Here is a 23,224-nt window from a genome sequence, read left to right as displayed (position 1 = left end):
CACATTGTATTAGTCTATTTTCACATTGCTGAAAAGACATGTCTGAGACTGGGCAATTTACAAAAGAAAGAGGTTTAATTGGACTTATAGTTCCATATGGCTAGGGAGGCCTCACAATCATGGTGGAAGGCAAGTAGGAGCAAGTCACATCTTACATGGATGGTAGCAGGCAAAAAAGAGAGCTTGTGCAGAGAAACTCCCGCTTTTTAAACCAACAAATCTCGTGAGACCTGTTCACTATCACGAGAACAGCACAGAAAGGACCTGCCCCCATGATTCAGTCATCGTTCATCAGGTCCCTCCCACAACACATGGAAATTATGGGATCTCAAGATGAGATTTGGGTGGGGACACAGAACCAAACCATATCAAATATGTTAGTTGCAGACCATGTAGACATACACGTAGAGGTTAGTGCTAGCTAGTATCTGTGGTGACACGAGACTAATCAACAAAGAGTAAGTTGTTTTTGTTTAACAGTATATTAATAAAGTGATTATTTTTATTATTTCAGTGCATGCTTTTAACTCTATAATAGTCACTAATAAACTTTTAAACCACTTAGGGATTTTACAAGTGAATTTTATTGTCACTGTTTTCTATTTCATAAAAGAGACTGGTAATTACGCTAATTAAAGACTACATTTTTTGTTAATGAAAGGAACAATTAAGCTTGCAAATAGGCCAGCCAGAAGCATACATCATTCATTTGCCAGGTGTGGTTTGTTGTTGTTGTTGTTTTAATTTCCTGAAAGGAAAGACTAAATACAGAATTCATGTCAGTTACTTCTGAAGTTTTCACCCATCTTCTAAAGAAGTCATTTGTCAAACCGTTCTTCATTCATCCAACGGTAGTGGTGCTAACAAAAAGAATTTTTTTTTTTTTTTTTTTGAGTCAATCTCACTCTGTCACCCATGCTGGAGTGTGGTGGCGCGATCTTGGCTCACTGCAACCTCTGCCTCCCGGGCCCAAGCAATTCTCCTGCCTCAGCCTTCCTAGTAGCTGGGATTACAGGCGCCTGCCACCATGCCCGGCTAATTTTTGTGTTTTTGTAGAGACAAGGTTTCACCATGTTGGCCAGGCTGGTCTCGAACTCCTGACCTCAGGTGATCTGCCTGCCTCGGCCTCCCAAAGTGCTGGAATTAAGGTGTGAGTGCCCGGCCAACAAAAAGAATTTTTAAACTTCCCAAATTTTAACCCTTTTGTTGTCCATTTTTACATGAAAGTGATTAACATAGTGATTTAAAAACAAAAATTTTCCCTCTATTTTAAAGGTCCCTCTTTAAAGCTTCTAGCTCAGCAAGTGCTGTTCAAGATGAGACTTCTAAACATTAGAATTAAACCTCCTAACTCACTTGCCTGCCCTCTCACTGACCTCGCTTCCTCCCACTTGTGGCCAGAAAACTCAAGATAGTAAATACAGAGTTGGGAGATCTAGGGACTTGGGGAAAAGCCTCCTATGAAAAACAGTTATTATTCATTTGGCCATTTGCACTATCAGATATTTTTCTTTTGAAACATAATCTCCTGCCTTCAGTAAGAGAGATTGTATTATATCATACACTGTATGCACTAGAGAAATTAAGATGACTGCCAAAGGACAGCACCACTTAAAAACCAAATTGTTTTTAATTGGTGTGAACTCGATGAAGACCTAAGGATAGTGGATTGGGAGATAAGCCAGTGAGGCTGTTTTACATTTGATAAAACTCTCATTTGGGAGACATAAAACAGACATTTATTGTTTTTGCTATTAACCCTAAATGTCTAGATAGTAAAAAATTACACACATGTGCATGCGCACATATATATGTATATATGTGTGTGTATATATGTGTGTGTGTGTGTATATATGTTTTAATTGAAGCATGATGCCTTAAAATAAGTTTCAACCATTGCAACAAGTTAATGGGGCTTCAGTAGAATGGCCTTTCTGTTTTATGTGCTTTTGGTGTATCTTCTTGGTTCTGGAATGACATCAAATGCGAAGTCATTCATATTCTAGACAAGCAGAGCTAAGGGTCCAGTTTGTACATCATTTATATTCTAGATCTTATCTGGGGTTCACTTAGAAAACACCAATCAGGTTGGCTACTTATCATATTCCATAAGCTTATATATGTGAAAAGAGATGGAAACTAAGACCTAAAATAAGTTTGAGGATTATCTGTGGATCTCAATGTGTTTGTATCTCTACCAAATGTTTTTTCCTATAGCAGGGGTTGGAAAGCTACAGTCCACAGGCCAAATCAAGACCCCTCCATCACCTCCTTTTTAAAACTAAAGTTTTATTGGAACACAGCCACACTAATTTGTTTACATATTTCATTCCACAATGGCAGAGTTGAGTAGTTGCAACAAAGTTCACACAGTGTGCAAAATCTAAAATATTTTCAATCTGGCCCTTTATAGAAAAAGCTTGCCAGCCCTTGCCTTGTTATAATGGTTCCTAAAGAGGGCTCTTTATAAGCAACAGAACCGTAATTCTTATTGCATAGAAAAAGCTGGTAGGGTGCAGTTCTTCTTGAGATCTTGCCATCTTTCTGATTCGAAAACAAAATTTGGTACCACACTATTAAAGAAGTGTTATTCATCACACCATTGTCAAAGTTGGCAGGCTAATCATTTGCTTTCGTGTCTTTCTTACACACAAAATAGTTTAGCATGCATTTTCCTTTGTGTCTGCACCTGTGTGGCAAAATTCGGTGCTTGTGTATCTGTTATGATTCTTGTCACAGGAGCCAGGCAGGTGGATGTGGATGTGTAATAAAAGGGTTAAAATGATTTTTGCTGGCAGCTTTTGGTTTTATGTTCCTAAAAAGCTCCTGCCGGGGGCCTTATTTAAAGCAAGAAGACTTTTTAATATTTTAGGATACCATTTTTTCCCAAGTTCTCTAGGTGCAAAAGGTAGAACAAAGAAGTCAAAAAGGTGAGAGGGAGGTGAAATTGTGATGAGATTTTCTTGGGATAATTCTAGGTGGCCATTCTACCCTCATTCACCTTCCTGACAAGGCTATATGGGGACCTTTGTTCTCTCCTCGTGGATGACTCTTCAAAGGTAGCTGGGGTCGGGCCTTTCTCAAAGGGTCTCTTGCCATGCCTCAGAGCACTGAGTGCTGTTTTGGGGGAAGTCTTATCTTCTGAGCAGACCACCCCTGTTCCACATGAAGCCCAGGCTCCGGTCCAGGCCACATGTTTGTTGTGTTCCTTCCAGTTTGAAAACTTGGATCGGTTTGCTGTTAGAATTTCAATTTCTCTGAACCAGATAGGAGCCATTTGCACTTGCTAGCATCTAATGCTGTAACCTTCTTATCAGATCTTTCATTGTCTGCCAAAGTCAAGGTTAAGGAGCCAGGTCTGCATGCCTCCTCAGCATGACTCCCTGTGAGAAAGCAATAGGATCATGGAAAAAATGAAAAATAAAAAATTATCCCAAAGTTTTTGTCGGAATTATACTAACTTTTTGAAACTGTTAGTGGTTCTAAAAAAAAGCTTCTAGGCTTTTTTTTCCTAGGTCCCTCTCAAGGTCATTATAGTTATGGTCATGGTTGATTAATGAAGGTGGGAGGACATTTTTGGAGATTTGGGTATTTTTCTACGTTCTAGGGAAAAACTCAGAAGTTCTTACTAATGTGGCTTGTTTTAGGGGACTGGGTGTGAGGATGTTGAGCACACTTGTCTGAATGCGAAACCTCTCATTTACAGTGGTATGCCTGTGAATTTACATTTGTAGCACAGCTTTTCTCTATGATATAAAAAGAATTGGAGCTCAGGCTAATTCAAAGAATGTGTAAGGAACAAGACTTCGCACCATTCTTGGAAACTTACACACAAAAATACCTTCTTATACATATAAGTAAATCTCGGGAAGCATATTGAACAAAGAAAGTTACAGAATATGAGACCCAGACTATTTAAAAAAAAAAAAAAAACTTCCTTAAATATCTCCAAGGGCTTATTTTATTATCAGTATCAGTCTGCTATAAGAATAGCCAGCCACTTGCAAGAGGCACAAGTGCTGGTGTCACAGGGCAAACCCCAAAACTGAGGTCCAGCCTTGGTGGGACCTCATGGGTTCTTGGCTTCATGCAGGAAGGAATTCAAGAGCTAGCTGACAGAGCAAAGTGAAAGCAAATTTATGAAAGTAAAGGAATAAAAGGGTGGCTACTCCATAGGCAGGGCAGCCCTGGGGGCTGCTGATTGGCTATTTTTATGGTTATTTCTTGATCATATGCTAAACTAGGGGTAGATTATTCATGAGTTTTCCAGGAGAGGAATGGAGAATTCCTGGAATTGAGGATCCTCCCCTTTTCAGATCATAGAGGGTAACTTCCAGACATTGCTATGGCATTTGTAAACTGCCGTGGCACTGGTGGGAGTGTCTTTGTAGTATGCTAATCTATTATAATTAGTGTATTAATGAGCAGTGAGGACAACCAGAGGTCGCTTTCGTTGCCATCTTGGTTTGACAGGATCTGGCCGTCTTCTTTCCAGCATCCTATTTTATTAGAGGGGTCTTGTAAAACAAATTCCTATCTCACTGGAATTTAGAGCGAGGAGAAGAAACCACCAATTCCCTGCTTGGAAGAGCTTCCACTGTGGGTGCAAAGCAGGGAGCAAGCAGGTGGTCTCTGGAATGTCTTGCAGCTGGGAGTTCATGTGACCTTCATGAAGCAAGCAACCCAGAAACAGTGGCAAAATCGCTTATGAACTAAACTGAAGCACCATCACTGGACAGGGTGGAGGAGCCCTGAGCACCCCTGGGACAGTTCTGGGCAGTGGAGGCAGGTGGGATGCAGCCCCTCACAACCCCCGTGGCCTCCTGCCTGGGGCTTCTCATCCTCTCCTCTTGTTTGCTTGCTGACTGCAGGTTCATCCCAGAGGCCTGGTCGGCCTGCACAGTCACCTGTGGTGTGGGGACCCAGGTGCGAATAGTCAGGTGCCAGGTGCTCCTGTCTTTCTCTCAGTCCGTGGCTGACCTGCCTGTTGATGAGTGTGAAGGGCCCAAGCCAGCATCCCAGCGTGCCTGTTATGCAGGCCCATGCAGTGGGGAAATTCCTGAGTTCAACCCAGACGAGACAGATGGGCTCTTCGGTGGCCTGCAGGATTTCGACGAGCTGTATGACTGGGAGTACGAGGGGTTCACCAAGTGCTCCGAGTCCTGTGGAGGAGGTAAGAAAGGGGACTCTGGCTCAGATCCCCGCCAACTTCTTGCTCTTTTTCTCTCTCTTCTCTTCCTGCGTGCAGCTGGGTCATGGGACTGCCTCAAATCCAAGAATGATAAGTAGGACGAGGAGGGGAGGCAGCCATTCTAAATGTAAAGCACACTCAATGAAACACAGATGTATTTCTTTCTTGGCTCCAGTGGCTCTCAGACTGTCAGCTGTGAGTGGCCAGTACAACAAATGCTTTGGCTTTCAGTTGTCATTCTGATGTCTTGCAACATATCATCGTGTATCTAGCTGAGAAACACAGTTGACACTGACCTGGCAGTGCTCTCAACATTGTTTTATTGATCTCTGCCCTTGCCTCAGTGCATGCCATGTGAACCAAGACCCAAGAACTAGTTGGAGTCCCTCCGATGTACTCAGCTGATTTCCCAAAGTAATAATCTGTTTACATCTCAAGGAAGGGTGTCTAAAAGGTAACTGATACGGTGGTTACCTGGAGCTGGAAAGGAGTTTAAAGATCAAAGTCTGACCCCATCCCCATCTTACAGATGAGAAAACTAAGAGTCAGAGGAACAAAGTGATTTGTTCAAGATCATACAGCTGGTGAGCAACAGAGCTGGGAGTAGGACAAAGTGTTCCTTTCTCTGTCTAGTGTCTTTCCATCATACCATACTTCTTTAAGCACCTAGAGAATTCTTGAAGCTTTCTCATTATGAGTATTAGTTAACTCATTAACTCATGTTAAATGTTTCCACACATATCCACCTGGTTCTCCTTGGTGTATTCAATGGTGATGGAACAGTAGATTCAGTGACTCTTTCAGATGTTATGAACAGGATTGTAGTGGCAGAGGAAGGCATTGAAATCAACAATTGATTCTTCAAGATCACGATCTTTCTTCCCGCTCTAAAAATACGGTGGATTAATATTGACACCATCTCCTACGTCTAATCCCAAGAGAGATTTTAATAGATGAGGAAGTGCCAGATCTTTCCCTGGCTATTAGTAACCCCTTTGGGCATGCTGGGATTCTGTTTTCTCAGCAAAGATTCTTAATAGTCGGTGGAAAAAAGTACTAAAATGATTTCCCAAAACTATTTTCTAAACCATGACATTTAGAAACTTTGAAAATGCGTCTTTTGTCGTGATTGAGAATGTAAGAATAAATGTACCACACTGTTCACATGTAGTTGAAAAGGAATGAATAGTGGAACAAGTACTAGCAAAGAATCAATTTTCTCCAGCAGGTCTTTTGTAAGCGTTTAATAGTCCTGACCTTGAGGTTCTTGTTTGTTTCCACGTCTTCCAGTTTCAAACCCTGGAATTCTGAAGTGTTTTAATGGAGAGCCCTGGTATGTTAAAACCTAAATTCTTATGTTAAAACAAATGATTCTGGAAGACAGTTTCCTGGAACTCAGTGAATGTAACTGTGTTCATTTGGGACTCTTCACTCACTTTGAGGACATCTTTTCTTTCACGCTTAATGAGAGAGAAGTGTTAAATAAGCTTTGGTGATCTCTGGAGCCTGGGCAGGAGCTGAGAGATCAGGTAGAAAAGCTGTTAGCCAGTGGCTACAGTTGCTTCTTTCCAACATAACAGATGACTCAGAATTCAGATGGTTGTGCTTTCATCCCCAATTTCCATGATCACCTGAATTGAATGATCATTATTTCTAGTCTAAAACAAATGTGCTTTAAAACATTATTTATGATCTCTCAGTTATGGTTCTCAGTTACAAGTCAAGCCTGGAACTTTATGAACAGATGGAAAAAATAGATGCAGTAATGGAATATATAAATAACCAGATACCTTTTTCTTTAAGAGTCTAACCATTCTGCTGACCAACCAAGGGTATAAAATTCGAAGTGTCGAGTGTATGTGGAATGTATTTAATTTCAAATGTTTTCAGAAGATATTGATTTAGAAATAAGACTTGGATGTTTGAGATACAATTGATCTCTACCTATAGAAACGAAGTGTTTTTATATAACATAAATTGTACATCCTTTATATCCAAGGCAGGGTAAGTTACTGAAATTTCTTGGGTCTTTAAATGTCAACAACTGAACACACTTACCTTCAGTTATGTCACTGTGCCAAGGTAATATATTTATGCCTAAAATGTGAGAGTTGAAAATTCCAAAGTGATGAAAATATGCTTGGGTTATATGGTCCATATGATGCCCATATGCACTAAAAAATTATTTTGGTATATAGGACATGTATATTTTTCAAGTCTTTGTTTGGCAGTAAGATTTTACTGTGTTATCAACTTTGATGTTTCACCAAGATGTAACCCACAAGGTAATATATATTTTTAATTATTTCTGCTGAAGCCAACAAAAAATGTGCAGGATTAATAAATAGATTTTAAATCAATTTTGGGTTGTAGGGCCGGTCAGGCTAATTTTATTGTTTTTGTAATCTCGAGAGATGAAATTGGATAGACATAAAAGTAACCTTTCACCTAGCAGAGGTAGCAACCAGAAGGAACTAGTTAGTAATTTAGTCTGTAGTTGGTGGCTGCGTTTCCCTGAGCTGTCATCAAATATCATGTAACAATTATGCTATTCTGGGAGATATAAACACTGAAAATCCCATTTTCTGGAAGATCGCATGCGAGCCTAACCTGCTCAGATCTGTATCCTGTGTCCCACTATCACCTCCTTGTTAGATTTTAATTTCCCACATATGAACGGATAGGTGTTATCAAGGAAAGCAACTCTGAACCCGATCAGCTTTATTGTATTGAACTCCTAGACAGTAAAATCCACATTAAAATCTAGCTGGGAGAAAACTTGACATTGACTTCAGCAAAAATGGAAGATGAAGCCTTGTACCTGTTGTTCCCCTTTTCTTACAAGTCCTCTCTCCTTTTTGCTTCTGTCAAGAAAGGAAAACCCAGAATCATCAACTACTGTGCTTAAACATGTTCTCTGTCGGTTTACAATGTCCTCCTAAGAGCATGTATTAGCTGTTTTGGAAAGAGCACAAACTTGATGAGCTAACTTCTCACGTCGTGCCTGCCTCCCATGGGCAAACTCTACTGTGAAATCTAAGGTGAAACCCTCAGAATTTTTCCCTTCTCCAGCTTCCCACACTCCCAGTTCCAGGGTGGCTCCCTCACTCCAGGTTCATGCTCCCCAGGCATCCCATTCCCACCTCCCCTCAGCCTCAATTGCATGATGTGCTTAGACTGCCCTGCCCTTTAGCCATTGCATTTGTTCATCCTACAAAAATGTATTGAGTGTTGACCACAGGGCTGACCCCAGATACTCCTTAATTATGACAGAACTTCTGTCCTTAGCTTCACCCACCACCCTGGGCTCCACCTAAGAAGGATGAGGCAACTGGTCCTCGTAACAACAGAGATTTAACGCACAGCGTTGGGGAGGCCTAGTGCCTTGTTCTAGAATACTTTAGATTAGAATGTAGTAACTCTGGAATGCTTCTTAGTCTCAGCACTTCATTACCCCCTGAGTTATTTTCATTTCTGAGCTATGATTATTGGTTTAGGGTAATGTAAATTTGTGTTTGACAAACCTAAGGGAGGAGATTATTGGTGTCTTTCTAGAAAGGTAGCCCTTACTTTCCCCATTCCTTGCAGTCTTAAAAGGGCCTAAATACTTTTTTTTTTTTTTTACAAAATGGAACCACTTTAAGGCTTTTAGTTTACATTTGGCCACCTCAAAGTAGTTGTAACGTTAGGTTGCTCAGTTTAAATATTGTGGCTCACTGTTGGATAGACACAATCTTTACATCCAAACGTTAATGCATACAAAGCAACAAGGCATTGTTAAATAAAACAGCAATAGTTACTGCAAATTAGGCCTTGTGACTAATTACATATGATTAAAATTACTTCCCACATTCACATCCACAGTACTCGTCCACCATTTAACATCTCAACCAAAATGTTACACGTGTAAAACAATCACTAACAGGCAAAAATACTAAACCTGTATATTTGGTATTACAAATACACTTATGCATGAGCAAGGAAGCAATTCCCAGTGATAATCTACAGCTGCAGAAGCCTGAAAATAATTTGTAAAAATTGTTAAATCATTAAAAAATTGTTTGAAAATACACACTTCTTGTCGTAGACACCCACTGTACATATAACTATAAACATTGTTCCTTATATAAACAAAAAAGGAAACATATAATAAGAAATTTGGAAAGTCTGGACATTTCCTTCCCAACAGATATTGAAGGCAGTGTCTTTAAGACATTATACTGAAAGGACTATCGTATTTTAAAGACAAGATCACTGTCTCCATAGGTTTTTTTAAAAATTTACAAAACTGTATAGCTGTATTAATCAAAGCACTTATTTTGTACAATAATAATGACCTTAACTTTCTTTTTTTTTTTTTTTTTTTTTTTTTTTGAGACGGAGTCTCGCTCTGTCGCCCAGGCTGGAGTGCAGTGGCGCGATCTCGGCTCACTGCAAGCTCCGCCTCCCGGGCTTACGCCATTCTCCTGCCTCAGCCTCCCGAGTAGCTGGGACCACAGGCGCCCGCCAACTCGCCCGGCTAGTTTTTTTTTTGTATTTTTTAGTAGAGACGGGGTTTCACCGTGTTCACCAGGATGGTCTCGATCTCCTGACCTCGTGATCCACCCGTCTCGGCCTCCCAAAGTGCTGGGATTACAGGCTTGAGCCACCGCGCCCGGCCTTAACTTTCTTTTAACAAAAACTACAATAAACTACAAGTATCAAAGAAGCAAAGTTATCTGGAGTAGTCCACATAGGAGCTCTTTGGACTTTCTTTTATTATGCTACAATAGTGGTGCTTTTAGGATTTACATTATTGTACTCTCCAATACAAAGTATGAGGCAGGGGTAGGGTATTCAGTACACCATTTTCATACATGTACAACATTGGTGGATGAAGAATGTCTCTTAGCAGTAATACTGGATGTAGCCTCTGCTTTTACCAGCTGCATACTCTAGGACTATTATATAAGGAAAAATCTCTCTTGTGATACTGGAAAGTGATTAGAATGTGCAAACTGATATAGTAGCTTTCATCCGCCTCTTGAGGGGTCCCACCACAGGAAAGCCCATTTAAGATGTTGGTAGGTTTAACAAAGCTGGAATGCTGGCACTGCTGAATTGGGCAACAGTTCTTCAGACCTCACTCAGAGCTGCAATGCATTTAGTACCTTAAAGCAGCTGACATGAGGACTTTTCGCGAGCCTTCCCAGGCACTGGAGTTTTTCTGTTAATTTGCCGCACTAGGTCATAAAAGATCTCATTAACATTTATTTTTGATTTTGTAGAAGAATCTAAGAATGTACAGTTGTTCCATTGTCTTGCTAGATTTTAACCTTGTTCCTTCCCTACAACTCTTTCATCTTCCAAGTCATCCTTATTACCAACAAGAATCATTGGAACATCATCAGTGTCTTTAACTCGAAGAATCTGTTCTCTCAAGTCTTGCAAATCATTAAATGTGGGCTGTGCTGTGATGGAATAAACTAATACAAAGCCTTGTCCATTTCTCATGTACAGATCCTTCCTTGCTATAAACTGTTCCATTCCTGCAGTATCCAAGATTTCAAGCCTATACTGTTGTGCATCTACTTCAACTTGCTTTCTATAAGAATCTTCTATCATAGGATCATATTTTTCAACAAAAATTCCTTGAACAAATTGTACAGTCAAAGCAGACTTTCCAATGCCTCCTGAGCCAAGAATGACTAACTTATACTCATGCATGATGCAAACTTGTAGAAACCTAGTACTTCTCACGCTGTCACCGGGTCCCCGCAGCCAGTATCACCCCCACGCTCCCTCCGGATTGCTACTCTCGACTCCACAGCAGTCCTGCCGCTGCCGCCGCCACTCCAGCTGGTTTACACACCTGACTCTGGGTGAGGTTTGGCAGTGTCCAGAAGGGCCTAAGTTCTATCAAGAAGGAGTTCACAAAGTGGAAACACAGATCACATTACTCACACACCTTCACACACACACCTGATACAGTCACTTTCAAGTAAAGCATGTGACAAGCCCATGGCCCACTTCCTGCCTCAGGATCGTTGACCCAATTTCATAAGGTTTTCAGCAGATGAATAAAGCCAAAATATGTTTTATTTTAGAGTCTCATTTAGAATCTCTTGAATACTACCAAACAGGTAAATGAGTTAAAAATTTAACTTCTAAGATAACCACAGTTCTAGATTCCGTATAGGGTAGAAAGCTACATCCAGTGACTTCTCGTCACTACCTTAATAATGCTAGACTATTCCAGTGGGAAGTATCAGTGATTATATCAACAGTTCCTTATGAAGTGTTTGGCTGTGTCATCATGCCATGTATTTCAAATGGCTCATCCGAGCTGCAACCAGGAGAACACCCTGCAGTCAGCATTACAGAATATAATGGAATAATTTGAATGTCTAATAGAAATCTCAAATGCTCCACCCTGAACTGGCCATGATATATTTAAATTAAATTTCAAAGCTCATAAACAATTTAGAAAAAGGAAAATATAAAGATACCATCACAGCCACAGGGTAAATATTGTGATTCATTTTTTATTTTTATTTATTTATTTTTGAGATGGCGTTTTGCTCTTCTCACCCAGGCTGGAGTGCAATGGTATGATCTCAGCTCACTGCAACCTCCACCTCCTAGGTTTAAGCAATTCTCCTGCCTCAGTTTCCCGAGTAGCTAGGATTACAGATGTGCATCACCACAGCTGGCTAATTTTGTATTTTTAGTAGAGATGAGATTTCACCATTTTGGCCAGGCTGGCCTCGAACTCCTGAACTCAGGTCATCCGCCCATCCTGGCCTCCCAAAGTGCTGGGATTACAGGCATGAGCCAGTGCGCCCGACTTTGTGATTTTTTTTTTTTTTTAATGTTTAATTTCTCAGACTTACAAGGAAGAAAGATGATTTGGACTCCAGTTGAGTCACTTTTTAAATGATGGTCTTCCTAAGTGGACTAGATTAATGTCACATCCACCTAGCAGGTATTAGCCAATGATTGAGCTGATGACTTCTTGGAGAAACACAGGGTACGTAGGAGGAGAGCAGCATGATGGGTCAACTGTACTATACTAGGTAGTGTCTGATGAAGCAGTGCAGAAAATAAAGCAAGGCAATATGTGTGTATTTATATATATTGCTAAGTACATGGATAGTCCCAGACTCTGCTATAACTATATATAAATGTCCAGCTATAGATAGATATCTTTAAATGTAAGCATCTTTATATACACAGCTATGTATGGCTGAAGGCAAATTAGTGAGAATGTCCTGTCTTGCCTCTTCACTTAAACTGAACTCTGCTGAAATGATTCCAGACAAACGCCTAGGTTATTCCTAAAGATCTCCAGGGAAGCAGATATGACAGCCTCTTAATGTTTTTAAATATTAAGTCTGTTGGTCAGTGCTAAGGGCACAGCCATCCTCAGCTTTACCATTTACAGCTGTATGACCTTAAGCAGGTCTCTTCACCCTTCCCAGCCTGTTTTCTTATCTGTAAAATGGGGATAAAAATAGTGCTTACTTTGTGCAATTGTTGATGCATGCCAAGCTCTTAGCCTTGGTACCTGGTTAATAATAATGCATGCCAAGCTGTTAGCCTTGGTACCTGGTTAATAATGGTCATTCTGTAAATGTTAGCTATTGTTATTATGACTGGGCATCAAAATGCAATGTCTGGCTATTACATTGCTCATTTAAATGTCTCCACAAGGGGGCCAGGTGCAATGGCTCATGCCTGTAATCCCAACACTTTGGGAAGCCAAGGTGGGCAGATCACTTGAGGTCAGGAGTTCAAGACCAGACTGACCAGCATGGTGAAACCCCATCTCTACTAAAAACACAAAAATTAGCCGGCCATGGTGGCACACACCTGTAGTCCCAGCTACTCAGGAGGCTGAGGCAGGAGAATCGCTTGAACTCAGGAGGCAGAGGTTGCAGTGAGCTGAGATCGTGCCACTACACTCCAGCCTGGGCGAGATTCTGCCTTGAAAAACAACTAAAAAATAAAGTAAAATAAAAATAAGCGTCTCCCCAAGGGCCCTGCAGACCACCTTGGAGAGCTTCCCAGTGTGCCAATCACTGCTCAAACTGCTGTTTCACTAGCACTGAGTCAGGGCGTGTGGGTGTCAGTGGAGAGGTTGTTTTCCATGGCTGTGGTTATGCATTTTATTCTCTTTCTTTGTTCCAACTTCCAAGGCTGCTTTAGGTCACAAAAGAAATGAACCAGAATCAGAAGGAAAAGAGCAAAGACTGGAGTCCTAGATTCAAGACCTCAAGAGCCCAGCAGTTTACAGAATTCTGGATATAAAACATGACCTTGGGCCTCCCTTCCAAATACAACAAACTCCTATCGATTAAAATACAAGATGTGAAGTTCTTAGGCCCTTTTTTGTCACCCTGTGCTCCTTGTGCATTGAATTATCACGTTCCAGCATTGATGGCATTAGCCTCGTGGCATTTTTTAAGCATTTCAAGAGTCTAGGTAGCAGCCTGTCTTCTGTGGGGGAGTTGCCCCCCTCAAGGAGCATGCTCCCAGAGGCAGCAAGCTTATGAATACTTTCTCCCAGCTCGAGTGGTGCTTGACAAGATTGGCAGTCCTGGGCTTTAAACTGCCATCTCTGACATGCAGCGAGAGTCCCACAGATCAGAGGGACCTCCCACCAGCTGCCTTGTCCACACTTCATCACCCCCACACACACACACCCACTTTGCACTCTGGCCTGACCGTGTGATTTGTACCCAGGTGTCCAGGAGGCTGTGGTGAGCTGCTTGAACAAACAGACTCAGGAGCCTGCTGATGAGAACCTGTGCGTGACCAGCCGCCGGCCCCCACAGCTCCTGAAATCCTGCAATTTGGATCCCTGCCCAGCAAGGTAAGGGATGTGTGGCCTGCCCTGCTGCCCAGGGGCATGTACAGAACTGGGTGCATCTTTCAGTGGGCAAGACTGAAACACTTATTGTTACTCAATGTTTTGAAAACCAATTAGCATCAGTTCAAACTTTTAGTCAAATCCACTTAAGTTTAATTGAAACCAGGGCTTTGGAATTCCAGCCCAGTCAATGGTCATGCCAGAGTCTGGAAGATACCGTGCATGCACAGGAGCCTGTGGCATGGCTGGTAGGTGTGTGTGCCATGCAGTTGCTTTCCCCTAAAGGGAACATGAGGTGACCACAGACTTCATGGGTTCTGCCACCTTTGAGCCTGTGTCCTAAGCACTCACACTATAGTAATGAACTGGTCTGTGAATTGCAAAATATCAGGACCTGAAGCAATTGGGTGGTATAATTGATCCACTGTGAAATCTGTATGCACACAGCATGCAGATTCATTATAGCATGCTCTGGGTGTGTGTGTGTCATTCCACATGCGTAAAATCAATTAGAGCATTTCATTGTTCAGCCCTGCCTGGGTCTCATTATTATCCAACCTTGAGTCACAGCCTTGATTGAGTTAATCAATCCAATCACTGCTTCAGTCCATACAATTTTATGGTGTCTTGAGAAACTTGCCTTCTAGATACTTCTTTTTGAGCAAATCTCATCTATGGGTTTGGAAGGGAGACATTTAAGAACCAAAGCCAGACTTTCAAATCTGCTGATGGAATGAAGAAATGTTGCTGAATAGGGTCAGATCCTAGATAAAAGGGGGAATGCTGATTTCAAATGATGGTTTTTCTCTTTTTGCAAAGTGTGTCATGTAAGAAGCAGTTAATAACTGTATTGCTGTCAGGCATTTACAGTAGTTTGCTGGTCACGCTGACGCACTGTTTGTATTATTTCCCAGCTGGCTAGATTCCTTTCTTTGGGACTGGGAGGGTACAGATCATAGTCCTCCTGCAATCAGATGGAGGCACATCCCATGGTGACACTTCTGCTAGTCACCAGAGTTGTTCTGTATGATGATCTGAATGGTGAACAAGGGCATCCTCTCTTCAAATACAGAAGTTCAGAGGGCAACTCATGCCACATTCTCCAAGGCATCCAGAAAATCAGTCAGCCACTGCTTTGGAGAAGCACCCCATTGATGCTTCTCCAGCAGTCAACAAAATAGAGTCCAAGTCAGGTCCAGTACATGAAATCCTGAGTAACCTCCTTTTCTATCCCTGCCCCACCTAGTTCCACATCTCTGTCCTAACTTCGCAGCTCTCTAGTTGTTGAGCCTAAGTGCATGGGCAAAGGACACAAACTTCTATTTGACTACAGTCCTGTCATCTAGGAAGAAGCAGTATCGATTCAGCATGGAAAGCCTGCAAGGTTCTTTGTTAGGCAGCCAAGAGGCCTGGCTTCTCATCCCGCTGTCACCAACTAGCTCTGTGGCATAGGGCAAGGTGCCTGCCCTTTATGTTTCCACATCTGCAAAGTGAACTGGTTGTACATGATGATCTGAGGTCACCATGACTTGCTCACATGTCCCATGATTCTTTATTTTGGAGGCAGAAGCATTAAACAGCTGCTTCAGCTGTGTGCTAGTGATTGCTGTAATTTCTGTTCTGCTTATTTGCCATTATTTGAAAAACATGCAAAAGGGTCTTTCTAACCACATTCCTATGTTGTAACAACACCCAAATGCTGAGGCAGTGCTGAGGAGTCAGTGCCTGGGACTTGCTTAAAACTGCTGGGACTCGTGGTCCCCAAACCCTTCTCTGAGCAGCAAAAGGAATAAGACATGAGATTGTACTTCTCATTCTCAAAGTACTAACCATGGTTAAGTTAGATAAGGTTAGGTTATCCTGTGACCCTTCTGTTGACTCACAGGCAAGAACTGTTGTTGAGCTGAATGTATTTGCATTTGCTCCAGATAAACTCAGTTCTCTGATTTCCCAGCAGCCAATTGTCAAGCCAACAGGCAAGACTTCTCACTGGGCACAGCCAGGAGTTTCTTGGGTCGACCATACACATTTAAACATTTGTAGAAGGTTGCTAATTACAACAATAAAGGGGACCAAATTATAATGGCCTAATCCAATCCCAGAGTCAAAATACATTTTCCTCCTAAAAGTGATATTTGTATAGAGGTTCCTTTCCTGTGGAATATCTCACTCTGATGTCAGAGAAAAATCTCTTCTTCCCTTCTCCTGGTGTTCAATGTATACAGAAGAGAAAATGTGTTTGGTAGGAGCATAATAGTGTATTGTTTTCTCACACAACCCACAACCTCTGTTCTGTTGGAAGCAATTTAGATCTTTAGTTCACAATTCCTACCCCACATGGTTCAGCGTTCCCTGTACATTTTTGTGTATCTTCTGATGGGATATAAGTTTCTAGACCGTGTCCTTTGGGGTCTTGGTCTGTGCTGCTATGCATGTGTTTAAAAAAATACCATAGCATTTTCAGTGGGACATAACAAAATGACATTTCAAGTCTTAGCCACTGGGCCTTTGTCTCTGAGAGGTCACGCCCTGGTTAAGATAAATAGCTTTCCCAGGCAGTCGTTAGTCCCACTGAACACCAGTTAGGAAGCCACTTTTTTTCTTGTATGTGGTCAGAGTTATCAGATCACATGGAGAATACCAAAGGCCCCGGAGGGCAAGTCCAATCTGTTTAGCCAGGCTTTTTAAGGTTAAACTTGGCTTCTTTTGACTCTGTGTGATGGCAGGGATTGTTCAGAAGCACATGTCTAACTTTAACCAGGTTTAGGCAGATATATCCTCATACCTGGTTATTCACGACAGGAAGATGTTTTCTTGAGCTGAAAGTATTCTGATTGTTCCAATTTGTATGTTTGTGTGCATGCAGTGCCTACATTTTTTAGAACACTTTTTAAAAATAGTTATTTTCCGTTCGAAGAGTACTAGATTTTAAAGTTCTTACTATCAGCTTTGTGTCCGAATCCTCCTTTCTATATTTCTGACACCTAGTGTAATGTTTGACACATAGCAGATGCTTATTAAGTGTTTATTATATAAATGAGTATGAAGGACCAGGGCAAAATTTATAGGTAGCAATGTTTGGACCATATTATCAATGACAGCTGGGAAGACCTCAGTGCTTTCTCTCCTCTGCATCCTCCTTATCACTTCTCTCCCACCTTCCAGATGCTGTTGATCCTTTCCTTAAGCTTAAGGCTTTAAAAGCCAACTTAAAACATAAATGGCCTCAGGATTGAATCTTTTTTTTTTTCTTTTTCTTTTCTTTTGAGACAGAGTCTCACTCTGTTGCCCAGGCTGGAGTGCAGTGGTGAGATCTCAGCTCACTACAAGCTCCACCTCTCAGGTTCACACCATTCTCCTGCTTCAGCCTCCTGAGTAGCTGGAACTACAGGCACCCACCACCACGCCCAGCTAATATTTTGTATTTTTAGTAGAGACAGGGTTTCACCATGTTAGCCAGGATGGTCTCAATATCCTGACCTCATGATCCGCCCACCTTGGCCTCCCAAAGTGCTGGGATTACAGGCATGAGTCATCGCGCACAGTCAGGATTGAACCTTTTATGTTATCATGCATGTGTGGCAAAGTATCCCCCAAGTAAGTATACAAGGACAAGGTTTAATAGAAAAGAGAGGGAGAGGTGGACGTTAAGTAAGTTATAGGCATTACCCAGGGAGGAGTTTGATTGTCGGGAAAGATTGAAAGTAGTATATGGAAGACAGATGTTAATCCCTTCACAATTTTGCCTAAGATTAACCATAAGAAGTTAGGACCATTTTTGCTCGTGAGCTACCAGTGAGAATTTTCCATGAAAGTTAATGAGTAATTTGTGTGTCTAGAAGGCATATCATCCACCCAATCCTTCAGTGGTGAAACCAGCTCAAGGGAGAAATGCCCAAAAAGGACCTAAGAGCAGTCATTCAAAAAGAAATCAGCCTCCCGTTCCTAATAAGGAGGTTTTCTGTGTTATTATTATACAAGGAATACATGAATAGTCTCATTCTTTAAAACTCAAGCACAACAGGAGTAATAAAAAAAAAAGGTACACCTTCCCCTTTCACCACCATCTTCTTCAGTTCTAGTTCCTTCTTATACCCAGAGATAGCCATTGTTAATGCTTTCCTACATATACTTCCAGATATTTTTCTATGAATTTATATACATATAAGAACATATACAAATAAAGCTTTTTCCCTTTGTAAATGGGATCTTACTGTGTGTATTGTTGAGAAATTTGGTTTTGTCATTTAATATTATGCACTAAAAATCTTTTACATCCCTGAGACACCAAAATAAAAGAATCAGCACATTGATTTAGACCTGCTCTGTCACTTTCAGCTACCTGACCTTCAAGAGGCCATACACCTTTTGAATCCTCAATTTTCTCATCTCTGAAATAGGAACATAGTAGACACTCAGAAAAATTCATTATCTTCTCCTTTCTTTTCATTTTCAAACTAGTACTTCTAGTTTAAAAGAAAACATGATTTTTAAAAATTCAGGCCTTCAATTGTATTAGATGTTTTTATTTACCTAAAGTCTTAATAATTAAGCTTTAGTCTGGGTGTGGTGGCCCATGCCTGTAATCCCAGTATTTTGGGAAGCCAAGGCAGATGAATTGCTTAAGATCAGGAGTTCAAGACCAGCCTGGACAACATGGCAAAATCCTGTCTCTACAAAATATACAAAAATTAGCTGGGTGTGTGTTGGTTGGGGGGAGTGCCTGTAGTCATAGCTAATTGGGAGGCTAGAGTGGGAGGATCACTGAACCCAAGGAGGTCAAGGCTGCAGTGAGCTGTGATGACACCACTACACTCCAGCCTAGGTAACAGAATGAGACCCTGTCTCCAAAATAATAATAATAAGCTTTAACAACTATCTCCCTGGTTTACAATAGCAATGACAAGAGCAGCCCAAGGAAAAGCAGAAAGTACTACCTTTAAAAAAAAAGTGTATGACTGTTATTAATTACAGCATTTGATAGCCACACCAGTGTGTGTTGAAAAGATTTGGTAAACGTATGTGGAGGAGGGGAATGAAGTAAGCAATGAAAGCCAGATGCTGAAAATGAAGGAAATTCCAAGCAATTTCTGCAGCTTTGTTCTAACATACTTTTTAAACTAAACTTTTATTTCTGTGCAACAGAGAACAGCTGAGTGGTACAGAATAGATAAACAGGGAAGGGGAAAAAAGCTCGTAATTCCAGGAACAGTACTTGGTTTCTGCCCTCCCCCTGCCCCAGCCCCAGTCTCTTTTCTCAGACCTAGGATGGTTCTTAGAACCAGCAAGAGCTATAAACGAAGCTTGAGAATCCCTGTTTGAAAGGAGAGAGTTAAGAAACACGTCTGAAAGGTCACAGTCTTCTCTTTAAAAGCATACTTCAGAATGCCTATTTTATTATACACTAACAAAATCCATGTATACTAGCAGCAAATGATTTTCAATTTCAAATTTTCTTTTATATTAGCTTACAATGGCTAGAGCAGAGGGCGCTGCCTTTTAACACAATCATATTTTAATTTATTTGATGGAGCTTTCAAAGCTTTGCATGTTCTTCCCCTGTGACAACTTGTTTTAAAGGTTACTGTTTCAACATGCTCTTGAAATATTGGTTTATCTTCTGTTGTACTCCTAAATTTCCATACGCTGCCTTTTGGCTCTGTCCACACTAACTTTTAAGTGCTTAAAGCAAAAGTACACCAGAGCTCACTGGCATCCACAGCAATTGAGTCCATATCCAGGCGCCTTTGAAGAGTTCATGCTGTTACTACTGCCATCCCCCTTGGTAAATTCAGATGTATCTTACACTGTCTCTCTCTTTTCTTCCATTGATGGATAGGAACATACCATAGCCTGTTCCTTAATAGTTGGGCCTGACTGGGCCAGTGAGAGTCTCTTTTGTTTCTCTAGTGGGACTGTATTAGCCCAGTGATCACAACTGTCCCCAGCAGCATTTTGACATCAACAAGAGTAAAGGTCATATGTTTATTTGCCTCAGGGCTAAAATCTTCATTTTTCCTAAAGATATTCCTTTCCATGTATGACCATCACCTGTTACATCGGTCTCGAATCTATGAGAAATAAGCTTTGATGATATTAGAAATCGCTTTGAAGCCGGGCATGGTGGCTCACGCCTGTAGTCCTACCACTTTTGGAAGCTGAGGTGGGTGGATCATCTGAGATCAGGAGTTCGAGACCAGCCTGGCCAACATGGCAAAAATACGTCTCTACTAAAAATGCAAAAATTGACCAAGTGTGGTGGCTAGCCCCTGTAATCCCAGCTGCTCAGGAGGCTGAGGCAGGAGAGCCACTTGAACCCAGGAGGAGGTTACAGTGAGCCAAGATGGTGCCATTGCACTCCAGTCTGGGCAACAGAGTGAGACTCTGTCTCAAAAATAAATAAATAAATAAATAAATAAATAAATAAATAAATAAATAAATAAGACAATTNAAATAAATAAATAAATAAATAAATAAATAAATAAATAAATAAATAAATAAGACAATTGCCTTCCATGCATATATTTAGTTGCTGCATGAGTTTGGGGTGAAAATCAAGGGGTTAGATCTACGTCACCTGAAAGCATATATGATATGACTCATTCTAAAGAGATAGAAACATCAGCATTAGGAAAATCCATGCAGTTACGTCCTGAGAGGGAAGCTTTTCTGGTTTCTTAACATCTATGTGATTGGACAGCACCTTAGACCACATAATTCTGCCTAGACTCTGGGAAATGCCTTTATATAGACCATTGGTTAGAGTTAACTTTCTGCACAAATATTAAAGCAGAGAGTGTTTTTGCATCCCAATTCAGGAAAAAAAAAAAAAAACAAATAACAAGCATCTTTGTGTCTGCTTGTATTTGGTTGTCAGGGATGACTAGAAGACAAAACCCTGTCCTAAAGGAGTTACCAGTTAATAGATGAAGAAGATTTCAAAACAGTAACTTCGTGAATAGGGCAAGCATGGAGTTTGGTGGAAGCTTGAGACTGAGAGAAGGCTTCCTGGAGGAGGCAATGCCTGTGCTGAATGGTAAGGCATAAGTAGGAGTTATCCAAGTAAAGAAGGAAGATGTTGCAGGCAGAAGGAAAACCACGAGCACAAAATGAAGGACAAAAAATGGAAGCGAGTGTTAGAGAGTGGACAGAGGTCAGATCCAGGAGAGTCCAGTATGCCAGGTTAAGTTGTTTAGACTTTATGTCCTGTGGGCATTGAAGAGCCACTCAAGGATATTAGCCAGGGGTGTGGAACCGTCAGATTTACTTAGAGAAAGATGACTCTGGCTGCTCATCCAAGAAAGCTAAACTGGTAATGGGGGTTAGCTTTTATCGTAGGCATATTTCCTTTTTCTCACGTAGAGTCAAAAATAAAGAGTGTGCTCTGTGTGATCTGAACCGTAACATTTTTTCATTGAAAAATTAATGCCCTCCTGTCCCAGGTATGTTCACATTTTGTTTGTTGATCAAGCCAGTGTGTGTTGATCAAGCCAGTGTGTGTTGACTTGGCCTAGCCACTTGGCAGGAGGAGGATACAGCCCCAAGGAAGGGTGTCAGGGCGTCATGAGCGGTGCAGCTGCCTGATCCCTGGCAACCCTTCCAGCTCTAATATTCTGTGATTCTTTGAAGGAAATGATAATTATCCACAGAATTGAAACTTTTCAACAAAGAAGGAAAAATTAAATTCTAATCAGAAAAATACCTTGAGTCAAATTTAAGTTCCAAAGACAAAGCACCTCTATTCGTTACAAAACAGGAACTGGCTTTAACTATAAAGAGTCACGAAAAGTCTGCAGGGAACAAGACTTACATGGCCATAAGAAAAATGCAGGTGAAAGCATTGGGGCAGCAAGGATGGTTCCACATTGAAATGCTGAATGTTTTTATAATGCCTTAATGTTTTTATAATGTTTGTTTATGTGTAAAGGGATACACATATCCTGCATCCCTCCATTTAGAATGTTATGATGCCCTTTAAGATAACGAGAATTTCTCTTCCTTTAGTCTCCATTGAACAAATGTCTATTGAATGCCTGCTTTGTGCCAAGCATTGTGTGGGAGATACAGTAGTGAACAAGACCCACTTTGTTCCCTGTAGCAGCCAAAGCCAGAGTTTGGGAATGGTCCTGGAGGGGTCACTCTATTTTCTAAATCTTGGATGCCTTAAGTGCTGCTCTTCTTAAGACACTTATTAACTTAAACCTCCTGAGTTATTCACTGCACTGAGAGTTGATGTATCTGTACCAGTCATCAACCTCATTGTTCATAAGCACCATGAGAATGGAAATAGCACCAGCAGATAGCTTTCTCCTGTGGATATGGTGATGAAACATTGGAGGTTTATAGCTCAAAACCTTCCACCTTACAAATCAATCAACAGTACTAATGTGGAGTTTCCCAAAATAAATCTTTGTTTTTTCCTTCAGTTTTTTGCTTTCCCTACAATCTAGTGTTTCCAAAGTCCTAAAGTAACAATTTAAGAGCAGGCAATAATTTGGCTGATGCTTTGAAATGATGATTATTGCTTCCTAAGTATACAAGATGCCTTCTTTGGAAATTTTGAGCAGAAGGCCTCATGAACAATTTGATGAGAAGAGTTTTTCTATTGACCTTATAGTTAGAAATATGCTATATTACTATGTTCCTTAAACTTGGAAAACAAAGTAGGAAAAAGACCTGAGAAAGAGATAGAGAAAAAGAGATGTTAAAGCGACATAAAAATGAGGGAGTGAAAAAGAGAATGCTCTGATTTGTATCCAATAATCCGGCAGATACAGTTCAGGAATAGTTCATACTTCTGAAAATATTATTCCTGTCATGGCACCAGCCAAGGTTAGTCGGTTCTTAGGTTATCTACTGCAGGTGCAGAAAGATCTGTCACAAAGCAGAGCCCAGCCAGCTACCTTCTTTTTCATAGTGAATTCTTCCTTCATTCATGTCTTTTCCATTCCCTCTTTCTCTTCATCATTTTATCTAGTTATCTTTATCCAGGGCTGCAGTGCACTTTGGTGTTTATGTCAGGGACACAGGAAACCTAAGGGAAGAATGATTATTGCTGCATTAACACAGCTCCCAGACCCATAGATGCTCGTTACCTTCTCATGAGGCTTCAATTTTTACATGGGGAGTTGCCGTCCTTGAGGCCTAGACAGGCACAGACACGGGCCGTAGGCTGCATGCTA

At 41.0% G+C, this 23,224-nt stretch overlaps 1 protein-coding gene and 1 pseudogene across 1 annotated transcript in view; one reads left to right on the top strand and one right to left on the bottom strand.

Moving 5' to 3' along the window:
* Window positions 1-23,224, top strand: part of ADAMTSL1 (ADAMTS like 1) — a 425,354-nt gene that overhangs the window by 231,299 nt on the left and 170,831 nt on the right. The window contains exons 14-15 of the mRNA XM_025359517.1: window positions 4,872-5,173; window positions 13,916-14,045. Of these exons, the coding sequence (XP_025215302.1) occupies window positions 4,872-5,173; window positions 13,916-14,045 (432 nt within the window). The remainder of the gene's footprint in view (window positions 1-4,871; window positions 5,174-13,915; window positions 14,046-23,224) is intronic.
* On the bottom strand, window positions 10,141-11,042 carry LOC112608003 (annotated as a pseudogene).

Source organism: Theropithecus gelada, chromosome 15 (assembly GCF_003255815.1).
Source record: "Theropithecus gelada isolate Dixy chromosome 15, Tgel_1.0, whole genome shotgun sequence".
Lineage (NCBI taxonomy): Eukaryota > Metazoa > Chordata > Mammalia > Primates > Cercopithecidae > Theropithecus > Theropithecus gelada.
Note: the sequence above shows the minus strand (reverse complement) of the source record. Positions and strands in the feature narration are given on the sequence as shown.